The following is a 22,941-nucleotide window of genomic DNA, read 5'->3' as shown; positions in this document are numbered from 1 at the left end:
AAACTGGCCTGCCTTGCTTTCCTTCAGCGTAAGACAGGAAGAGCTGTTCTGACTTTCTCGTCCGTTTAGTTCTATCCAGATAGAAACGTAGTTGACGGTGAACATCCAAACAATGTAATCTTCTCTCAGCTCTGTCAGTATAATCTGGGAAGAAGACCGGGAGATCAATGGTCTGATTAAGATTCTTTTCAGAGAGTATCTTAGGTAAAAAGGATGGATTAGTCCTAAGAGACACTCTATCTTTGTGAAAAACAAGATAAGGGGGGCGCACGGAGAGTGCTTGTAGTTCCAAAACCCTTCTCGCTGAGGTAATGGCTACCAAGAAAAGCGTTTTCCACGAGAGTAATTTCAACGAGCAGGAAGCAGCTGGCTCAAAAGGAGGAAGAATTAAAGAAGACAGTACCAAAATTTAGATCCCACGGTGGAGGAGGGTCTTTAACCGGGGGCCGAAGTAATAGGGTTCCTTTCAGAAAGGCTTTGCAAAGCTTGTGGGACATAATACTGGCTTTGCAAAGCTTGTGGGACATAATACTGGCCTCTGACAAACCAACATGGAAATTTGCAATAGCCGCCAACTGGACCCTGATAGTGGCTGAGGAAGAGCCCATTTGGAAAAGTTCCGCCAAAAATTCTAGAACTGTTTGAACAGGAGCTGTGAACAGTCAACTTGATATTTCCTTGCCCAAATAGAGAACCGTTTCCATTTACTGGCATACGTCCTTCTGGTGTTAGACTTGAGAGGCAAGGATAATATCACGTACTGACTGAGAAATTAAGGGAAGCCTGGCTAGGGTTGGAAGTGGAGCAACCAAGCTGCGAGGTTGAGATTGAAGGGATGGGTCAGAAGGTCTGGCACTGGGTCCAGATGCAGGGCTGCTCCAGCAGATGACGTTGCAGGAATGGAAACCAAACTTGTCGGGGCCAGTAAAGGGCAATGAGGATCATCCTGGATCTCAAGGCAGTTGCTTTCTGGACTAACTGAGTAATTAAGGGAAAAGGGGGAAAAGCATAAAGACCCCGGGGCCAATCGTGGACTACAGCGTCTCTGGGAGGGAGACCCAGAAGAGGAAAAAGGGTGAAGTCCTGACACTTGCTGTTTTGAGGGGCTGCAAAAAGGTCGCAGCAAGGCTGACCCCACCTCTTGAATATTTGTTCCACTACTAGCTGGTTGAGAGACCACTCGTAGGGCATGAGAATGGCCCTGCTCAATCTGTCCGCTATGGCGTTGGACTTCCCGGGAATATGCGTTGCTACCAGAAACCGCTGAGAAGAGATCGCCTACTGCCAAAGTCTGAGCGCTTCCTGACATAGGGGGTAGGACCTGGTTCCGCCCAGCTTGTTGATGTACCACACTACAGACATATTGTCTGTCTGAATTGCAACCGTCTCGGTGGGTAGAGAGTCCTGAAGGACCTGCAACGCCAAAAGTACCGCTCTCATTTCCAAGACATTGATGTGCAGGTGGCACTTGAAGGGTTGCCATGTGCCCTGGACTGTCCTGAAAATATGCCTCCCCACCCTATCAGGGAGGCATCCGTAGTCACGGTGGCAACCGGGGGGGGGGGGGGGGGAATAGGTCTGCCTTGGAGCACCTGAGGCGAGACCATCCACCAAGAAAGGTGTCTCTTGCACGAATGTTGTGTGACATGGGAAGTTGCTGGAAGGACCATTGGGAAAAAAGCATCCACTGCAGTATTCGCATATGAAAACGAGCTAGGGGGAGCAAGGTGATTGTTGCTGCCATTAGACCAAGTGTTTTTAGTACAAATCTGGCTTGGACTCTGTCCTCCTGTAGTAGGATTTGAACATGGCTGTGAATGTTCGAAACTCTTTGCGTAGGTAGTTTTGCTAACTCCGTGTTTAACACGGCGCCTATGAAGGCAATATGCTGACAAGGCAGACTTTTCGAAGTTTATAGATGCCTAGCGCTTTGCACATTTGTATAGCGTAATCCCTGGCTTGAAGTAGTTGTGCCTGGTGGTGGCAATAAGGAGCCAGTCTAAATATGGAAACACCTGGAATCCTAGTAGTCTCAGGTGAGCCACAACCACTGCCATGCATTTGGTAGACACCCTGGGGGCTGTGGTGAGGCCAAAGGGCAGGGCTCTGAATTGGTAGTGACTGGCTCCCAGCCAGAAGCAGAGAAACCTTCTGGAGCGCCTGTTCATTTTGATATGGTAGTACGCATCCTGAAGATCTATAGAGCACATCCAATTGTTCTGACCCAGAAAGGGTAGAATGGACTGTAGCGTGACCATCCGGAATTTCGTTCTCTGAACAGACTTGTTTAGCCTGCTGAGATCTAAAATAGGTCTCCAGTCCCCTGTCTTTTTTGGTACCAAAAAGAATGGAGTAGATTCCGGATCCTTGTTGGTCTGCTGGGACTGGCTGGATGGCTCTTTGATAGCAGCTTTGAAATTTCTGACATTGCTTGATCTCTCAGACCAGGTGAAACGTCTGGAAGAGGCCCTTTTGGTTGTTGTGGGGTGTGGATAAAGGGGATTCTGTAACCCTCGGATATGATCGACTGTACCCATTTGTCGTGCGTGAGGGAATGCCAGGCTTCAGGGTACAGTGAAAGTCTTCCTCCGACTGCTTCCGAAGGTGGACAGTCAGGCAGCTCCTCAGGGGTGCTGGAAGGGTTTGTCAGAGAAAGATTCTCTACTACCCTGATTTTGCGGACCCCCCCTGCCCCTAGGGCGGCGTCTGCTATTGTTCCCTCCTCTGCCTCTGGAGGGAAGCTCACCACGTGCATCAGGCAGTACTCCCTGGGGTTTGCGGAACCACATCTTTCCGCCCTTTTGACCCTTAGGGTACGGTCTAGAAGGGGCGGAAAAATGGACTCCCACGGCAGAGAGAGTCTTGCCTTCCTGCTCACACTTGGTCATTGTATCCTTCACTTGAGGTCCAAAGAGGGCAGAACCGTCAAAGGGGGTGTTAGTGAAGGACGCCTTCAGCATGTCTCCTTAGAGCAACGCCCGTGCCTGCGGCCCTACTCGCTCCTTAGAGCAACGCCCGTGCCTGCGGCCCTACTCGCTCCATCGGCTGCATAAGAAGTGAGCCACATGGAGGAGTTGACAATAGAGTTCAGGGTCCCCAGATGGGAGTTGATAGTCTCCTGAGACCCCACAGCTGCTGGGTCCTGTAAAGTATCACCCAGTTCTTTAAGAAGGTCTCTCTGAAGACGGGTGAAATGGCACAGGTAATTCAGCGACCGCATGGCAAAGGTCGCTGAAGAAAACATCCGCTTGCCATACCTATCCATAGTCCTAGATTCCTTATTAGGAGGATGGACAGGTACTGAAGGGTCAGCCAACTCCTTAGTGGCTGCCGCCACCACCATGGCATTAACGGGGACGCCCTTAGAGAGAAACTGCTTGTCTGAAGGGGCTGTAATGAATTTTGTAGGCCTCCGGAGGGTTGGTTCCATAGTATCCGGAGCCGTCCACGCCTTCCGAGCCACCACCTCCCTGAGTGGGTCGAAAGGCGGGGACACCCAGGAGGTGGAAGAGCGAGAACTGAACGCATCCAGGTACACCGACTCGTCCTTGGAAGGGTTGAGGGCGGACCAGTTCCCCCTCTGTTTAAGGATCTCCAGGATATCAGAAAAGGAGACATCCTCAGAGGGGGACCTTGGGGACCCTTCCGAATCATCCAGGTTGGTGTCAGATGTCACTGACTCAGGGGAGTAGACATGCTTCCTCTTGCAAGCCCTCTTCCGAGGGGGCTCCCCTGCAGGATCAGGGGAGGCCTCGGAAGAGGAGGAAATGCCCAATGGAGCGGCCTGGAGTGTCGGTTCTCTGCGCTTGGGTTCAGGAGGGTAGGTAGGGGCCGAAGCAGGCGCCATGGAGGGAGGGGCCGACGAGGCCGACCAAGGTGCCGGTATGGGAGCCAGCACGCTCATGACCTCAAAGGCGCCCCTGTCAGGCAGGGAAGCGGGACCCAGCTCCGAGAAGTTGAGAGCTCCTCCCGGTACCGAGAGGGACGGCTCCGAGGCCGATGTCGGGGCCGAACTCACCTGCGCGAGGCTCCGAAAGGGAGAACGGGGTCGGACAAGGGTCCGATGCCACTCGCCCCCTCGGAGCCAACAAGGGAGTCTTGGCACCCAGATCCCTCCAAGGACGGAGCCAAAGGAACCGATAAGGGTGGAATCGGTTCCGACGCCCCCACGGTAGCAAGCCCGACGGCCTCCGTCTCTGAGCTCGAATGAATAGTCGGAGGAGGAACTTGAGCAGGCGTTGGGGTAGCCCCTGTCTGTTGAGACGGGCTATGCAATAACTGGGCCAGCGCCTGCGACTTCAAAAGCCTACTGACTACACTCTCGAGGTCATGGTCCGAGAGCCTGGAAGACCTAGGAGTGAGACCTATGGCTCCGCTCCGACAGCAAAGGGAATTTCGGAGCCGATCTGACCGACTCCAGTGAAGGAGACCTGGAGCGTTTTCGACTTGGGGATGGCTCCGACACCAAGGTCGGAGCCGACTGAGGCCTCAATGCATCGGTTCCAGCCGGAACAGATGAGGCAGAAAGAGGACTGCTCAGCGCCGGCTCCGAACCTGGAGCCGACGATTTGGCAGGCTTTGAAGGTTTTCCGGTCATAGGCTTGGACTGAGAACCTTCACGCTTTAATAAGCCTCTGAGAATGAGCTTATTTCTGTGTTCCTGCAGGACTCTAGGGCTAAAAGTGTGACAGATGGAACAAGAGTCCTGCAGGTGCAGAGGGCCCAAACAATACACACAAGAAGTGTGACCATCTGTCAGACATCTTCTGACAGCACGAGTCACACTTCTTGAATCCCGCTACCTTGGTATCCTTGGACATGATACCACAGGGTCGATACAGAGTCTAAACACGTACACTAACACACAAAAAAGACACACTCAACAAAAAATTTAAGTTAAAGTAATAGTAAAATGAGACAAATTCCACACACACGCTGGGGGGAATCTGTACTATCTACTAAAGGGAGAGTTAGAGGCCAGACAAACTTAAGGGTGGAAAAGGGTTACTAGTCGCTACTCTCTAAATACTATTAAATGAACTACTGAGAAAAAAAAAAAATCAAAAAACTAACTATAGATACAAAAATTTTTAAAATACGACCTGGAGCCGGTGAAAATGCAACCTCGTAGCTGAAGCGGCAAACGAGATCTGGGTATATCACGCCTAGCATTATGGGACATAGTACAGCCTCGAGCCGGTAAAAATAGCTCGAGTTTTAGTATTAGGCAGAGTCGGCTCCGAACCCATCCAGCAAGAATGAAGGTGAGATTGACAACTAAGTGAACTAACTACGACTTTAATTATATACTATTTAATTTACTACATGTTCTGTTACAAGACAATAAAACTTTGTTTTTTTTTATAAAACAAAGGCACTCACTTTACCTAATGACTAACTGTTTGACTTCAGTATTTTAGGATTATACCTTAAAATTATGTGACTGTGCCTAACTGGCTTAATTGTATTAACAAGTATGAGTCACTAAGATAGTACTTAAACTTGTTTTTTCTTTCTGAGCACTACTGTCAGAAGTTAGGAGATGCGTTTCCTAACGAAATACACTTTGTGACTTGGATTCTGTGCAGCCAGGTCGTTTTTTTAACTTTTTATTGCTTGCTTGTGCCGACTACTGATTGCTGTAAGCTTGTTTTACTCAGCTATTAAACCTTGTTGGACTTTGCAGTGTAGGCTCATCTTGTCTTGTGGCCAAGAGAGGCATTGTAGGTAGCGCCTTAGCTCGAGAGTTTTTGGCTAGTGTGAGCAACATATAATGGCAGAGTCAGTTCCGAGAGGTCGGAACCGAACCCATCAGTCAAGTATGAATGAAGACTGACATCAGATCAGTTTTTATTTTGAAATATGGTACATTGGTTTGAACTTGGAGTTTAATTGGAAAGCACTGTTGTGTAATTTAATATGCCTCAAATTTCTATTTGGCAGGTTTTTTAATTGGTGTTTATTATTATTATATAATGGTACGATTTTTTACAGGTTTTTTTTCTCTCTTTAAAGGCATTTTGGTTGAGGCACTACAGGGTGTGAATAAAGTCATTTTACTTGAAAGAGCACCGTTTTTTGTCTTTTTTTTTTTCCAAATTGAATTTGATTAAATTCCATTTCATATATATCAACAAAAAGAGAACGTAACACAAGATGCAGATTAACATGAGTATTCATAAAGATAACATATAAACACAATAATTATCTACAACATGTAGAAAGTGCTGCTTTGGGCGAAGCACTAGACCAAATATTTGAATTATATTTAAAAAAATTTCAAATAGAAAATTCACTAAAGCTAGACAATACTGACCGATTACAATTACATATTTTTAGATCAGAGAAAATAAGCGTAATGCACTGTTCTGAGCAACACACCAAAAAGGCAAAGTGAGAGGGGAAGGAAAATTTCTTTGAACACATAATAGAAATGGTTCTTAGAGGTATCCACCATCAGTACAGAAAAATTAATTTAATTTTCAGACAAAAGAAAGTTCACTAAAGCTAGACAATACTGACCGATTACAATTACATATGGTTCTTAGAGGTATCCACCATCAGTACAGAAAAATGAATTTAATTTTCAGACAAAAGAAAGTTCACTAAAGCTAGACAATACTGAACGATTACAATTACATATTTTTAGATCAGAGAAAATAAGCGTAATGCATTGTTCTGAGCAACACACCAAAAAGGCAAAGTGAGAGGGGAAGGAACATTTCTTTGAACACATAATAGAAATGGTTCTTAGAGGTATCCACCAGCAGTACAGAAAAATGAATTTAATTTTCAGACAAAAGTTCAAACAGGGTCTTCCAGAACTTCTGAAAATAGATGCGTTTGAGGCGTTATTAAAAGTTTTTGTGAAGATATACATGTGACCGCCATGTTCCTGAAGCCACTCCATGACATCTTGGTACGAGCTACCCAATGTTTGGTAATGTATAATTTGACATGTGAACAAAAGTTAATAGGATGTGAAATTTAAATTTCGAAGAATTATTATTTGGGATATGCAAAAGTGCAATCTCCCATGAGAGTTGATTTATGCTATCCCATTTTGTCTAGTTTCACTTTGAGAGAGCACCAAATGAGTGGGATTATCTACAAAACCACAGAATATGTATAATGTCCGCTTGAGGATAGAACAGTAGGGACATGCAGTTGAAATATTCGGATTAAATTTGTTTAAACGGACAGGCGTGAAGTAAAGATTATTAGTGATCATGATTTGGGTGTAAATAAGTTTGTTAAAAGGGGAGAAAGAGTAGATTTAATAGCAGATATGTTTGATCCTTGCTGGCTCCAATAATCTGCAAATAAGACATTTTCTTGGTGGAGTGTTGCAATGATAAACTTGTACGTTAGGAATAGCATATTCTTGTTCCTGAAAATATTTAATTTTTTCCTTTAGGATATGATGCAATTTTGATTTTGTTAAGAAATAATGGGTTTAGAAAGGGAAGAGCTTTGGGGTTAAGGTTGTTGTCCAAGACGTGATTAAACCACATATTAACCCAGAGAGGGGATCGCAAATGGGAGTTTTGGTTTGTGATTAGCTATTTTAATTGGTTTACCTTCATATCGGCGATCCCAATATGGGCGAAACAGCTTCCGCGATTACCGAAGTGCAAATGTCTCCAATGTGGAATTCCACATAACCGAACGGCAAAACCTCACCCCTTTTTGACCCATGGTAGCACTGGTGTGGAGGAGTGGCATGGCCGGAAATGTCAAAATTCGACATTATTTCGACATTTTAAAATTCTCACGCTTTGGTTTTGCTTAAACGGTTTGATTAAGTGGCCGGTCGATCATGTGTGACAGACTATATAAAGGTAAAGCTTTTAGTCTATTAGCATGTAAAATTCTGTAATAAATTTGTAGGTCTGGCATGCCAAGACCCCCCTTATCTTTTGGAAAGTTGTGTTTTATTTCTGGCTATTTGTTTTGTGGTCAGCATAAACAGTTACCTGCCCCCAACTTTCTCCTAACCACAGACCGCCACCTCCAAGAATAAATGACTGTGTAGCAACTGCTCCACTTCCCCCATTGCCTCACACTTCCACACCTCCTAATATTGTATCTTACTTCAGTTCTCACTACACTGTTCACTCAACAATCCTGACACCTGGTCATGGAAAAGGAGGCTAATAGTGATCAGCATTTTACACTTAATATGAAGGCAAAACAGATCCAGAAGTAGAGCCTTTTTGGAAGGGTGCCTCATTTGTATTAAGCAAAAAGTCCAGTATACCTTTACCCCTTGTGGGATTTCTGAAAAGTTGCTCACACACCATATTACAATCTCAATCACCTCTCTGTACCCTACTTGAATTCATCAAAAGCTTCTATGACATTTCATTTCCTTTCTGGAAAGACCTAAACATGTTTTCAATCTTATCACCTTCCACCCACACATATGGTGCTACCATGCCCCCCCCACCCAACACTTTCATTAACACCTAAGTGCAACACCCATCTCCAACTTCAGTGATCACAATGTCACATTTCCTCCTCCAATATTGCTTCAACTAGCATGCCCTTCTTCACATTTCTAACACTACTAGGACATTGCCCATAAAAGGGTCAAAATTCTACTTAAACTACAAATTTTAGTGTCAACCTTCAATATTTTCCCCTTATCGATATTCTCTAGCCCTATCTGCCCTAGGTACCAAGACCTCAGAGACAGGGTCAGATTACCAGTCTTTTACGTGTCTGTTCCTAGTACTGCCTCCTTCTTGCTGTCAAGACAAATAATGCCACGTACAAAAATACATTTCCGTTCTTCTCCCCTTTACATAAACCCATCAAGTTTAGGAGTGGCCCCACTACTAAACTATTTTTCGTTCTCTGAAATCTCTTCTGTAAATAAGGTCACCTTGAGGAATCATTCTACTTAATCCGTTGTTTTCCTTCCTAATAAACACTCAGAGCACCAAAACTATCCTTCCTTTTAGATTTTCTCATATGGAAATAACTGCATTGTTCTTGGCCAGCAAGTATTTAAAAGGACCAATAATCCTAGCAGAGGATTACAATGAACTTTACAGTATCCTGCACCCATGACACAGTAAACCGCCCTTTCAAACAGTGCTCCAAACATGCCTTTGTGTTGGGGTGGAATAAAATTGCTCTCTATGGTTCAAAATGTTTGTTAAAAGCCAAGTCTTATAACCAAATAAGAAGGTCTAATCATACCACAGAAGTGCAGTACAGTTAGGCATGTACATCCCTCTTGCCCAATACCAATGTACATAAGCATAAACATTTTAGATTCCTAATCCTCAATTAAATACTGATGTTCATAAATGGGAAATATTAGTCAATACCCTTCCTTTTCACACCAACTCTACATACCACACTGGCTGAGGTGGATGGAATGAGCCATCTGTATTTAGCCCAGGGCAGCCAACTCAGTTAACTCGGAACATACAGTATTTTATCAATAGTTCAAGTGCCACCATTCATGCTCCCCACTATCAAAACTGCTTTATAAGGGGCATCTTAATAAAAACCTTTGTACAGTTTTAATCCCATATAAACCACTACAATTTTGCTGTGTCCCACGGTGGGATAGCATGACATCTCTAGTATCTCCACAGACTTTCATAGACATGACCTTGTATATGTATAGTGCTATGTCCGTTAAAAGTCTATGGATCATCCAAACACTCTCTTTGCTGACATCAAATACAAAATTTAATTAGGGGTCCCAGAAATGTTAGTGTGAGAAAATTATAAAATTTTACACAGGAAATTATGAGAAAACAGGCAGGATAGATTTCTAGTTATGGGATTAGGAATGTTACATGGAGCTGGATACATAACATGCTATGGTACAAAGAGCAAGTTAGAAAACTAACCCTGTACACAAAGTTTAGGCAAACTGTAGATATTGCAAATGTATACCCAAGTTATATTTGCAACTGGTCATTCTACTTAAAAAAAAAAAAACACACCACACAGCTCACCTGTTCGGTGCATCATTGGAACTGCCACAGTAAAGGAACGGGTTACCATAAAAGAACGGTCATCTACCATTTTATGATGGAACCTTTCATCCCAGTGAGCTACAAAAAGGAAGAAAAGTCAAAGTTACATGCAGTGTCTTCAAATAATGTCCCTTTATGCTGCATTAAAATAATATCATCTGGTACACTGTCATCAAAGTGTTCACGTACTATCATGAAGCATAAATGAATTACACAGAAAATTCAGTTATGTACAATCTTCTTCGTTATGTCAGATTAAAAGTAAAACTACAACAGACAAATTTCTACTATGCTATTTGCATATCAGAGAAAGTCAACTTTATAAATCCATCGTGTTAGGAGTTTTGACCAGTTTAAAAGACAAATGAAAAAACTACCCTCCAGGTATAGGTTACATTCAGCTATTCCATCTTACTTTAAAGCATGACTTTGTATCTCTTCTCAGAAACTTTTGTTCTGTACCACTAGGACAATTAACACAGTTACGGAAAACACTATACTTACGTTTGAAAAACATGGCATTGACAATCATGGCTCCATCAGACTTCTCTACATCCCGAGTGATTTCTGGAAGTTTGCCATCTGTAGTCACTGAGGCCCACTCATTGATGGATTTCAAAGCACCCTTTTTATCCCGAAAGTTGATCTTTGAATGCTGAAAACTGTAGTGTTTCTTGCTGTTTTTCACAAAATCTTCTACAAAGTTGACAGAACTTGGCCCATACAATCGGTTTCCCATCTTCCAGGTTACATTGCGGGCAGTAGAGTTGCTGACCTCTGTGAGGAGTTCAGACAAACCAGCATGAAGGAGGCCATCCTGTAACTTATCTGCATTAAGAAGGCCCTTGGCCTGGGAAGCAGTGGAAGCCTGGCCACCGAGAGAGACAACACCGAGAGAAGAGGCGACCACCACAGGGGAAATGAGGATGTTGTCAACATTCTTGTCTTTAGCCATATTGTGATACAGGCTGAAAGCCAAGCTGGCACTGTTATCAGCTAAGGTGGTGGCATGCTTACTTAGCTTTTTATCCTCAGATGTTGCTGGTGCAGCTAAGAAGCAAAGGGCTACAAACCTGATCACCCACATGGTTTTAATGGATGTTGACAGTAATGCAAACCTAAAGTGGGAGGAGACAAAACATTTTATAGCAAGAAATTAGAAACATTGGTACGCTTCTACAATGCAATAACCAGTACTCATTTCATCCCTTCCCCTGCAAGGACTTCATCATCTTTATTACTACAGTTGCAAAAACTTATCAGTAAGGTCTAAACATCTCAATCTGAGGACATTAGCTTCGATTTGAAGTTTTGTGAAGGAGTAAAGGTCTAACCACTGACAGCATTCAAACCACAGAAGAACGTCAGCAAGTAGCCATTACATTTCGCTGTCACATTTTTGGATACGAGTTCTCAATTACAGCTGCTCATTCCTCAGACAGGCACTTCAATTCACTTCTGCCCCCTGTGTGGCAGCACCAAGTGTTTTAATGGTTCTCTCTCTCATCACACTTAGCACATGTACCAGACACAGCTCCAGCTACAATAATGAAAGTACAGTTGTGTACCTACCATAAATGTAGATGTTAGAGTGTATTCACTGTTGCAGTCATTACAATTGGGTTATCCTGCTGGCAGGCTACCTGCAGTCGGCCCGAGTTCCAAAGTCCAGGTCCGGTGTTAGTTGCTGTCGCCTCCTCCCCGACGTCAGTGCACCAGGGGTACAAGATGCAGCAGACGCCATTTTCTTCAGTTTTTCTTGCCCCAGATGTCAGGTGCACCTAAAATGGTAGGCTAAATTATGCCAATAAGCATGCATACATAAAAAAAAAAAAAACTTTCCTTCATCTACAAGCAAATACACCACATAGGTTGTATAGAATAGAGAAGTACAAATTAGTCCCAGCAAGGAAAAGGGGGATGGTGGGAGGGTAACCTGGACTGCAACAGCAGTGAATACACTCTATCATCTACATTTATGGTAGGTATGCAACTGTACTATGTTCATAGTGTTTCACTGTTGCAGTCATTACAATTGGATTAAATCCCAAAGCTAAGGTTGGGAGGCTGGTGCTAAATAGGATTAGGAGAGGCTATCAGGCCCTGCAGAACTGCAGTGGCAAAGCCTGCCCTAGATTTAGAGTAGAGAGGCAAGTGATAGTACTTCCAAGTTGCAGCCTCTGTCTTTGGTTGGTACTCCTCTGAGGAAGGCTGCTGAAGTGGCTGCTGCTCTGGTTGAATGTGGCCTAATGGCAGTGATTTGCCATGCTGTGAATAGCAGAAACGAATGCAGTGGCCTATCCACTTTTGAAACAGTCCTGAGATCGGCTTTCCTTGTGATCTTGCAGCATATGCCACTAGAAGTTGTTCAGTCTTTCTGAAAGCTTTGGTTCTGTCAAGTAGAAGCGTAGCTGCCTGTGAATGTCCAAAGAATGCAGAAGTCTCACCCTTATTCTGTGGGTTTGTGTAAAAAGTAGGCAAATTAATTGTTTGGTTAAGGGCCACACTTGACACTACCTTAGGCATAAAATGGGTTTGTCCTTAGAGAAACCCTGTCAGGATGGAAAATGATAAAAAGGTTCCACAGCCATGAGTGCCTATAACTCAGACTCGTCTAGCAGAGGTAATTGCTAGGAGCAGAGCCATTTTCCAGGATAGGAATTTTATATCAGATGCAGAAGCTGGCTCAAACGGAGGCAATGTGATCTTTTCCAAGACATAGTTGAGATCCCATGCAGGTACTGGTGCTCTCCTTGGAGGTCTTATGTTTTTGGCCTCTCTGAGGTACTGCCTTAGTAATGGATGAGAAAATAATAGGCGGTTCTGTATTGTAATGAGCTGAAATGGCAGAGGCATGAATTTTAATTGAAAAGCCTTTATCCAGCATCTCAGTTAAGTATTGCAAAATCTGAGGAATATTTGAACAGTCGTGTCAATACCTCGTGTTTGGTTCCAAGCACAGAATCTCTTCCATTTTTCTGCATAAGAGTTTCTGGTGCTAGGCCTCCAAAATAACATCCATCACTGCTTTAGAGAGCGGTGCGTCTTGAATGGCTACATTATTTGCCATGCTGCCAGGTTTGAGGTCCTGAGTTGGCTGTGCAGTAATCTGTCTTGTTGGGTCAATAAGTGAGGAATATGAGGTAATGTCCAAGCTGGGCATTCAGACAAGCTCTTTAGGATTGGGTACCAGTGCTGGCGGGGCCAGTCTGGGGCAATCAGTATCATTTTTGTCTTCTCTTGTCTGACCCTTGAGGAGTACCTTGGGGAGGAGAGGCAGAGGAGGAAAGGCATATACTGTGAGGTTTTGCCAGCTGAAAGAGAGCAACCACTTTCCATGCTTGCTTGTGATAAGTCCTTGTGCAGAATATCTGTAGTTGGCAGTTGTGAGGGGGAGGCAAATAGGTCTATGTCCGGGCATCCCCAGTTCCTTGTTATCATGCTGAAGACTTGTGGATCCAATTTTCACACGTGGGGATACATTAGGTTTCTGCTTAGTTCGTCTGCCAGAGTATTTATCCTTCCTGGCAGGAATTGTGCTTACAGATGTGCTTGGTAAGTCAGTGCTGTGTCCCACAAGTTCATGGCTAGTCTGCAGAGGGGGTAGGAATGCGTGCCCCCCTGCTTGTTTATGTACCACATGATAGTATTGTCCGTTTTTCAGTAGTTGTCCTGGATGAAGGAGATCCTTGAAGGCTGTCAAGGCATTCTGAACAACTAGCATATCTTTGATTGATATGTTGATGCATTTGACTTGCGGACCATATGCCCCGAATACATCTTCCTGTCATATGGGCACCCCAGGCATAATCTGATGCATCTGTTGTCAATGTCTGCCTGGCTGTGGGTAAGGTGAATGGCTGTCCCGTGTTGAAGTGACAGGCTTTTGCCCACCATCGAAACTCCTGTTGCAGGCAGGGAATGAGGGCAATTGTTTCCAGGCTGTAGCAATGTTGAGTCCAAACACTTTTTAGATACCATTGAAGTTTCCTCATATGCAGTCTTGCATATGGAATTAGCAGAATGCAGGATGCCATGAAGCCCAAAGCCTACAGAATTTTTCTTGCAGATAACTGGGTCTTTGTTGCCAACATTTTGAAATAAGTAGTCATTGTCTGGCATGAGATAGGCCATCTGGGCAGTTGTATTTAAGCTTGCAACAAAGAAAATTCTCTCTTGAGAGGGTACGAGTTTTGATTTCTTTTCGTTTACTGTGTACCCTAGACCTGTTAGTAATCTTTTTACAAACGCCAGATGCTGTAGTAGAATGTCCTTGTTCTCTGCTTGAATAAGGCAGTCGTCCAAGTAAGGATATATTTGTATTCCTCTTTGTCTGCAGAATGCAATTACTGGTGCCAGGCATTTTGTGAAGACCCTGGGCGCAGTAGATAAGCCAAAGGGCAGTGCAGAGAATTGGCAGTGCATTGAGCCAGCTATAAATCTGAGGCATCTTCTGCAAGATTGTCCGATTGGGACATGCAGGTATGCCTCTTTTTGGTCTAAAGCCACAAGCCAAGCCTTCTTGCCCAGCATGGGCAGAAGCTGCTGCAGAGTTAACATTTTGAATTTTGGAATATCCAGGAATGTGTTTAGGATAGACAGGTCCAGTACTGGTCTCTAGGCTTTGTCCTTTCTGGGTACCAAGAATAGCCTTGAATAAAATCCTTGCCCCTACTCTTGCTGTGGTACTTGCCGAATGGCTCTCATGTCCATGAGGGATGAAACTTGTTTTTGTGCCTCTGCCCATTGACTGCATGGCAGGTCTGGCATACCATTAGCCTTGGCAGGGTGTGAAAGTGGAACCTGTAGCCTTGAGATAAAATGACCCATTTGTCCTGGGTGATCATGTGCCAATTTTGTGAAAAAAGTGCTAGTTTTTCCCCCAAAGGAGCTGCCAGAAAATAAGTGCTTGGTGCTGGCAAGGGGACATCATTGAGACGGTTTCCTGTATGGCTGTGGTTTTTCCTCTCCACTTTTGGATGTAGAAGCACCCCATTGTTTAGGCCTGTATGAGCCTTGGGGCCGTTATCTGCCTCTGGGGCATCTGTATCTGCCTCTTTGTGGCCTGTCTGAACACTGGAAAGGACCAATTCTTTGTAGGCCAGTTCCTGCTAAATCTAGGAGGCTGTACCTATAAGAAATCCTTCATTATTTGCATAGATTTGGCTTTGTCCTCCATTTTCTTCAACACCTCTTCTGCTTTAACACCAAACAAGGTATCATGTTGTAACGGAGCATCTAATAGTTTTGCTTTAACATGATCGGGCAGATTCTATTCTTTTAACCAAGCATGCCTCCTAATGACAGAGCCTGTAACTGCGGCCCTGCAGGAGGCTTCGAGAGAATCAAAACCACATTGTAAAGTATGCTTTCCCACTTGTTCAGCTGCATGCAATAAATCCTGCATTTCTTTGTTTTCTGCACATTCTGAATTAGCAGTGACACAAGACATTGCTGATATTTAAGCATATGAAACTGACAATTTAAAGCTCTTAAAGCCAAGGTAGCAGGCATATAAATCTTTCCCCCCCCATCTGTCCAGGGCCCTTGAATCCCTATCAGAGGGGATAGGGTTTTTTTGCAGTGGAAGCCTTGACCCCCTTGGGACCCTGAGAAATAGTTTCTGGGTCAGCAGCAGGGGGAAATTTATGTGAATTGGGAACCCTGTAGTAGCTGTCTGCTTAACAGGAGCTGGTGGTAGAGAGTCAGGAGACAGACTGGACTCTGAAAATACATAATCTACAATTTCTAAAACAGGAGGAATAGCAAGGGGCCTGTGCTGCAGTAATAAAAGGAAGTTTGAGCCTTTTCTTGGATTCAGAGCAATCTTGGCTTTCCCAGTGGAAATGCTCCCTCATAGTATGCAGGGTCTCCCCAAAAGAATAATCCTCAGGAGGGGAGGCTGAAGTGATAGATTCTTCAGCATCAGAATCCTCATAGGGAGGAAGGGAATATTCCTGTTCAGAAGAGGAATCAGAGGAAATGGAGACCTGATCTGAAGATTCATATTCTATCTCTTGCCTAGGCCTCTTTATCAGGAGGGGGATGGGAACCCCTGATCAAAGTAATTAGGTCTTCAGCCATTTTAAGCATCCGTTTTTTTAGGCATGGAGGCCTGTTAAGCATCCGTTTTTTAGGCATGGAGGCCTGTCCAGGAGAATGCTGTACTTGTTTTTGTCTTTAGAGCTGCTTTAGTCTTTGAAGCTGAAGTTGGTTTTACATATAACTGTGTAGGTCTGAAAACACCCTCAGAAGCCGATGCCTGCTCAGCAGCTCCGGACCCATCTGAGGGAATAGTTTCAGAGTGCCCAATACCTTAGTTTCCAACGGCCTCGTCGACTCCACATGGGAGTCTGAAGCGGCCTGTGGCTCAGAGGTAGCTGGCGTCAGGGGCTGTGAAAGCACCTCACTGAGAAACGGCGAAAGGCCCAACAGAAGCCTCGTCGTAGGGTTTGGACCTCGGATATCTGTCCTTTTCTTTGCGCTTTTTATAAACTCCGGTACGGCATTATATAACTGAATCTTCTGCCAAAGTAATGAAATGCAAAAATCGTACTGACGCTTAAACCAGACAACTAGCAACGTCATGGTCAGGGCCTAGGCAAGGAATACAGTAAGAATGAAAATCCTTAAGAGATATTTGCTTCCCACAAGAAATAAAATTAACTTTTTCTGACATCGGTCTGGAGCAAGAAAAAAAGTTTCCCCAATGGGGTACTTGGCTTCAATGAAGACTTCGGATCTGAAATTCGAATTTGAAAATCCCAGGAGTTGGTTGACCAGCACTTTCTAACTGCTTTGGGCACCGCGCGGCAAGAAAGACTGAAGAAAATGGCATCAGCTGCATCTTTTATACCTCTGGCGCACTGACGTCAGGGAGGAGGTGACAGCAACCGACGCCGGACCAGGACTTTGGAACTCCGTCCGACAGTGGGTAGCCTGCCAGCAGGATAACCCAATTGTAATGACTGCAACAGTGAAACACGATGATCAATACTCCAATCATAACTCTGTGTGCTTGAATCAGACGCCAAGATTCACCTCTCAAGCACTGCATTGCTCTTGAGGTGAATCTCAACATCGGGGGGGGGGGGCAGAGAGTGTGAAGACGTTTGCAGCAGCTGGAAAGGCCACAGAAGTACCTCACAAAGAGGATTACTGGCCTCAAACAAATGCCCTACACCGACAGTCAAAAAACTCCCAACTTTACTCCGTAGCATATCACCTAGTCCGAGGTGATCTCTGCCTGACATATAAAGCTATGTCAAATCCAGAGCTGCTGGACATGCTACACCTAAAGAAATGCCAATCCCTCCGAGCTACACACTCTAGGGACCTAAACCTTGTCACAACAATAAACAGGACATGCTGGAGGGATAGATTTCTGTCACAGAGACTTCCCATACTCTGAAACAGGCTACCCATCTATGTCAAGCAAAGTTCTTCATTAGCACTCTTCAGGAATAATCTTGATGAGAGGATGGGAAATAGGAAATACACCCCAGGGATCACTGCCCTTGGGCCGATAGCCTACTCCCTACCTGAGAGAGACAGAGAGAGACACAGAGACAGACAGAGAGACAGACAGAGAGACAGACAGACAGAGAGACAGACAGAGAGACAGACAGACAGAGAGACAGACAGAGAGACAGACAGACAGAGAGACAGACAGAGAGACAGACAGACAGAGAGACAGACAGAGAGACAGACAGAGAGACAGAGAGACAGACAGACAGAGAGACAGACAGACAGACAGAGAGACAGACAGACAGACAGAGAGACAGACAGACAGACAGAGAGACAGACAGACAGAGAGACAGACAGAGAGACAGACAGAGAGACAGACAGAGAGACAGACAGAGAGAGAGAGACAGACAGAGAGACAGACAGAGAGACAGACAGAGAGACAGACAGAGAGACAGACAGAGAGAATCTATTTTAATGCTAACCTCCTGCTATAAAGTGAGAACATGGCAAAACTTCAAGCCCCCATAAACCATGCCAACACTTCTGCAAAAGTGTTCACAGAAACCCTGTACAAGCGTGTTAATAGCTGCATAGAGGCAGCTGTACCCACCAGGAAGAAGTACAGAAATAACAAAAAACAAGCCACCCTGGTGGCATCACAAAATCAATCGGCTGTATAACAGGAGGAAGAAAATCTTGGCAAAAATTAGGAGGTGCAGCATCCAGCAGCATAAAAGCACACAGAAGCTAAAACAACTCAAGAGGACAAATGAAGTCTACCAAAGCCAAATTTGAGGCAAGTCTAGCCTCCCAGGCCACGGCCAACCACCAAGCGTTCGTTAGCTATGTCCGCAACCTGAAAGGCAATACACAATTGGGTGTAGAGCTCATTGTAAATAGAGACACCTATACTGAGCCAGAAGATATAGCAAGCCTCCTGGCTGATAAATTCAGCTCCAACTTTACTCCTCTCTCCCCTTCAACCTTCCCTCAGAAAATATCAAATATTAACGCCCCCTACTATCACTAGGGAAAAGGTCCTTAATGCTCTCTCTCCAAGACCAAGAGAGACTGTATCAATGGGCCCAGACAACATCCCAGGATGCCTTCTAAATAGCATAAAACATGCATTGCTGATAAATTCAAGAGGTTATCCTTACGTCACCCGGTGGCTAGCCAACTGGCTCACAGACAGGACCCAGAAAGTTAGGACTGGGGAGTCCACCTCTACAAAAGAGGCCAGTCACAAGTGGAGTCCCTAAAGGATCAGTCCTTGGACCACTCCATTTTGGCATTTACTTCTCAGAAGTCAAAGGCAATGTTAGTGGTCTCTGGCTGACTAAATTTGCAGATGACTGCAAATTAGGAGCAGTCACTGAATCTCACACTGACACAAAGAACTGGTGTCAGAGCCATGGACTACAATTACATTCCAAGAAATGCATACCAGTATCCTTTGGGAAGTCATCCATCCGTGATAATCAAACCGCCAACACACCTCTTAAGAGCTGACCCAGCAGTCAGGGACCTAGGGACACAGACAGTAATCTAGCTGTTGATCATCACTTGTCTACAGTGGTGAGGAAATAGTTCCATGTTGTGCAACTTATACAAAACAAAGGTATGGCATCAAAGTCCAAGGAAGTCATTGTTCCACTATATTTGTAATTCACACGCCCTATCGTTGACTACAATGCCCCCTTTGGTATGTACCTAACCAGGCATATCCATCAATTGCAATGTCCACAGAGGTTCCTCACTAAAATAATACACAGTGTAAGTAATATGTCCTAGGCAGACAACCTCAAGGCCCTATCCCTGTATTCGGTCTCCTACAAGCTTTTGATGGGAGATCTATGCCTGGCATACAGGGCATTGTCAGACTCCACTTTGATGGACCTCCTGCATATCCACAAAACAGCACCAGAATTACCCATTCTAAAGACTTAAACCTTGCCTGTGAAATAAATAGGACCTGCTGGAGAGATGGGGTAGTCTCTTGGATACATACCTATTTATGAAACAGGATCCCCATCCATGTGAAACAGAGTTCATCCCTAATGTGCAACTTGGAGAACTGGATGGGGAAACCAGAAATTCATCCCTGGTTTGGCACCTATGTCTCGGACATAGGTAACCTGTAAATGTTTCATCTCCCAGGCCCATGCTTACACTTATCAAGGGTATCAGAACTTGTCAGAGATTTGGTATGCATGGCTAGACTTAAAAAAGGCCCTTGTAGTCTTAACACCTATAACCTATGGCCAACACAAATTTTCTCAGCCATAACCACATTGGTGGAACATGACTTACTTTCACTCTTGTCCCAGAAATCAAGACAAACAGCAACATGTGAGGGAGAAAGGAGGGAGCTAGAGAGAGTTATGCACTTCAGTATAAAACAGAATACCACCTGGTAGGTGTGAATATCTGACCTTTCAGTACGAGAGGACTACAACTCCTTAAACACACCATTTAGAAATAACATTTGATCATGTATTTACCCAGCTTCTCCTGCTCTGCCTGCCTCAGAGACCAAACTATTTGTTGGTTCACCACTGTGCCACAAACATTTGACTAAGCAAAGTCAAATTGTGTAAGTTGCACTTACAACTGTAGCTGTTTGAATTCTTCACTGCTGCTGTAGTCTATGCTTGGTGTCCTGCCAAGGATAGCAACCAGCCAGCTTCCAAAAGCTGTTATCCTTTCCCACACCGACTCTGGCTGCTTTCAGGCAAAGCCATTTTTGGAGGGTGCTACATAAATAGCCAGAGTGACTAAATCTTCAAAACTTTATTGCCCCTAAACAAAAAATGGGAAACTCATCCTGATGAAAATAAAATCAACCCCCTTCCCAGTATGTCATCATAGACTTTAAAGCTCTAGTATTTAACACAGTGACTAGAATGGATTTTACACAAAGGAGAGTACACAACAGCAAAAGACAGCCATGTATGTTTAGACATGGGTTGACCTTTAAGATAGTACCAGAGTTGCCAGTGCACACCCAGAGAGTTGCCAGTGCACACCCAGAGTATTAACAATCTTTTCTTCCTGTTTTTTTGATCTGGATAGAAAATCGGGGCGACTTGACTGCCAGATTTAACTTGAAAGACTGAGCATGAAAGAGTTTTTTTTTTTTTTTGTACAGAGTGGCCCTGTATTTATGAAAAACCATAGAGGGTTCTCCCACCACGAGAGCTTGACACACTCTTGCAGAAGCGTGACCAATCAAGAGCAGTTTTCTGCAGAATGAACCATAAGCCAGACTAAATGGCAGATTCAGAGGGGGATATAGTCCTTTTTTAGCACAAAAGGAGATCCCAAGTAGGAGGCGCCTGTCTATGATGAATTTAAGTGCAAAACTCCTTTTAGAAACTGTTTGGCAATAAACAGAGAAGGGGGGTCCATGGCCAGACATGGTAAAATAGCTGCAAGATGTACCTATATACAGGAACGAGAGTTGCTAGGTGATAGTAACTCACAAATGTTTAAGTTCCAGCGGTACAAAATTCCCTGATGGGTCCCTGGTCATTAGCTAAGCACCAGCTAAAAAATCTTTTCCACTTGCCAATATATGACTTTCTAGTAGCTGACTTTTCTGCCTCCTCCATGAAAGGGGTGCCTAAAAAGTTATCAAAATTGAAGACTGTAGATCCAGTCTGTTAGAAAGTTTGTGGTAACTGCTCTGACTAATTCTGTAAGAAGGGAGAGCCAGTTTTGCTGGGCCAGAAGGGAGTCGCCACAATGGAATCTTCCGAATCTTCAGAATTATCCTAGAAATCATTGGAAAGAGGGAAATGGATATATGAAAACCTCTGATCAGGGGTGCAGCTGTTTTTCAGGACTGCTTGCAAGAGTCCTGAACAGAATCCATTTAGTTATGTTTTCAAACAGAGATGACTAGATCCACTTGATGTTTTAAACAAGCAGATCAACTCCAGGAAGACCTCTTTGTTGAGAGTTTGCCCAGGACCTGCTTAGCTTGTCTGCCAATATGCTTTGCTCAGACAGTATGTAAGAAGTTTGAAGAGTTGAGGAGTGCTGTAGAGCTAACTTCCAAATTAGCATTACCAGCAAGCACAAAAGGAAAACCTTGGCCCTCCTGCTTGTTTATGTTCCACATAACAGTGGTGCTGTCTGTAATGATCTGGGGTGGACCAAGGTCCCAAAGAAGATGCAGACACTTATACAGCATGAATCACAGCCAACATTCCTTTGCTACTGTTGCTCTTTGATCTGAATGAGCTGTCCCACAGTGCTTGCACTTTTACCCACTTTGAAACTGCTCCCCAAGCAAAATCTGAGGAATCTGTCAATACAGATTTGTGTTGGGGTGGGTGGACAAAGAGGGAGGCTAGGAGTGTGAGCCACCTGATCCCTCCACCAATGTGTTTCTGATTTGATAAAGCCCCACACAATGAGAATGTTGGGTCCATGTTTTGAGGTATAAATCATCATAGCGAAGGGAATCATGAAAATTATAGAAGCCATGAGGCCCAGTATCCTGAGAAATTCTCTGGCAGTAGTTTTGTGACTGGTGAGAAAAGCTCAAAAGAACTTAGATACAAACCAACTGAACCATTTTTTGATAAAAGGAAAGCCTTTTGTAAGTGTCTATCAGGAAATGAAGAAACACAATCCTAGGTAACAAACTGAGGGAGGAGTTTTGTATATTTGGAAATGCAGATCTAAGAGGAAGGAAATCTTTAAGGATTTCTGATAACTGGAAAAAGGCTGCACAAATAAGAAAGTCATCTAAGTAAGGAAAAATGTGGATACCCCGCAATCTGCAGTGGGCCACCACTGAAGCTACACACTTGTAAAAACTCGATGCAGTGGACTGACCCTAGGGTAATGTAGAGAATTAATGTGACAGACACACAGAATCTTAGAAATCAAATCTCTTGAAGTTGCTTGCTATTGGAATGTGATGGTAAGCATCTTTGATATCTAAAGTTACCACATGACACAATTTGGGATCACAGCTAACACTGCTTGAAAGGTCAACATCTTGACTTTTGGAATTATTAAAGACCAACAGATAAAAAGATCCAAAACTGGTCTCCAAGAGTGCTCCATCTTTGGGATCAGAAGCATTCTGGAATAAACCCCCTTTCTGATTTGACCTGCAGGAAAATACTCCAAGACTCCTGCAACTAAAAGTGTTAGAACACTGGATAAAAATTCTGCTTGACAGAGAAGGTGGAATTCCCATGGAAAAAAATAAATAAAAGGGCTTTTTTTATCCACTGCCATCTGTAACCCTCCTGAATCACTTTCAAAACCCATTGGTTTGAAACAATATGTTGCCAAAGGGGAAGTTATACAGTCAGATTCTGTGGATGAAAAAGGTACGCTGGCAAGGGGAGGAAAGGGAAGGTTACATGGTTTCTGGTAGTCAGTCAGTCATTCTGTAGGGCACCTGCAAAACTCCCTTCTTTTTGGGATTATCGTTAGTCTCCTATCTCTT

At 44.2% G+C, this 22,941-nt stretch overlaps 1 protein-coding gene across 1 annotated transcript in view; it reads right to left on the bottom strand.

Annotated features, from left to right (window-relative positions):
* SERPINH1 (serpin family H member 1) overlaps window positions 1-22,941 on the bottom strand; it is a 151,605-nt gene that overhangs the window by 111,438 nt on the left and 17,226 nt on the right. The window contains exons 2-3 of the mRNA XM_044071143.1: window positions 10,506-11,119; window positions 9,981-10,079 (exon numbers count right to left, since the gene is read on the bottom strand). Coding sequence (XP_043927078.1) covers window positions 9,981-10,079; window positions 10,506-11,088 — 682 coding nt within the window. The 5' untranslated portion in view covers window positions 11,089-11,119. The remainder of the gene's footprint in view (window positions 1-9,980; window positions 10,080-10,505; window positions 11,120-22,941) is intronic.

The sequence above is a fragment of the Protopterus annectens genome, chromosome 5.part0 (genome assembly GCF_019279795.1).
Source record: "Protopterus annectens isolate FY-2018-M chromosome 5.part0, PAN1.0, whole genome shotgun sequence".
NCBI classification, from domain to species: Eukaryota; Metazoa; Chordata; order Ceratodontiformes; family Protopteridae; genus Protopterus; species Protopterus annectens.
This window is presented reverse-complemented; position numbering and strand designations above follow the sequence as displayed.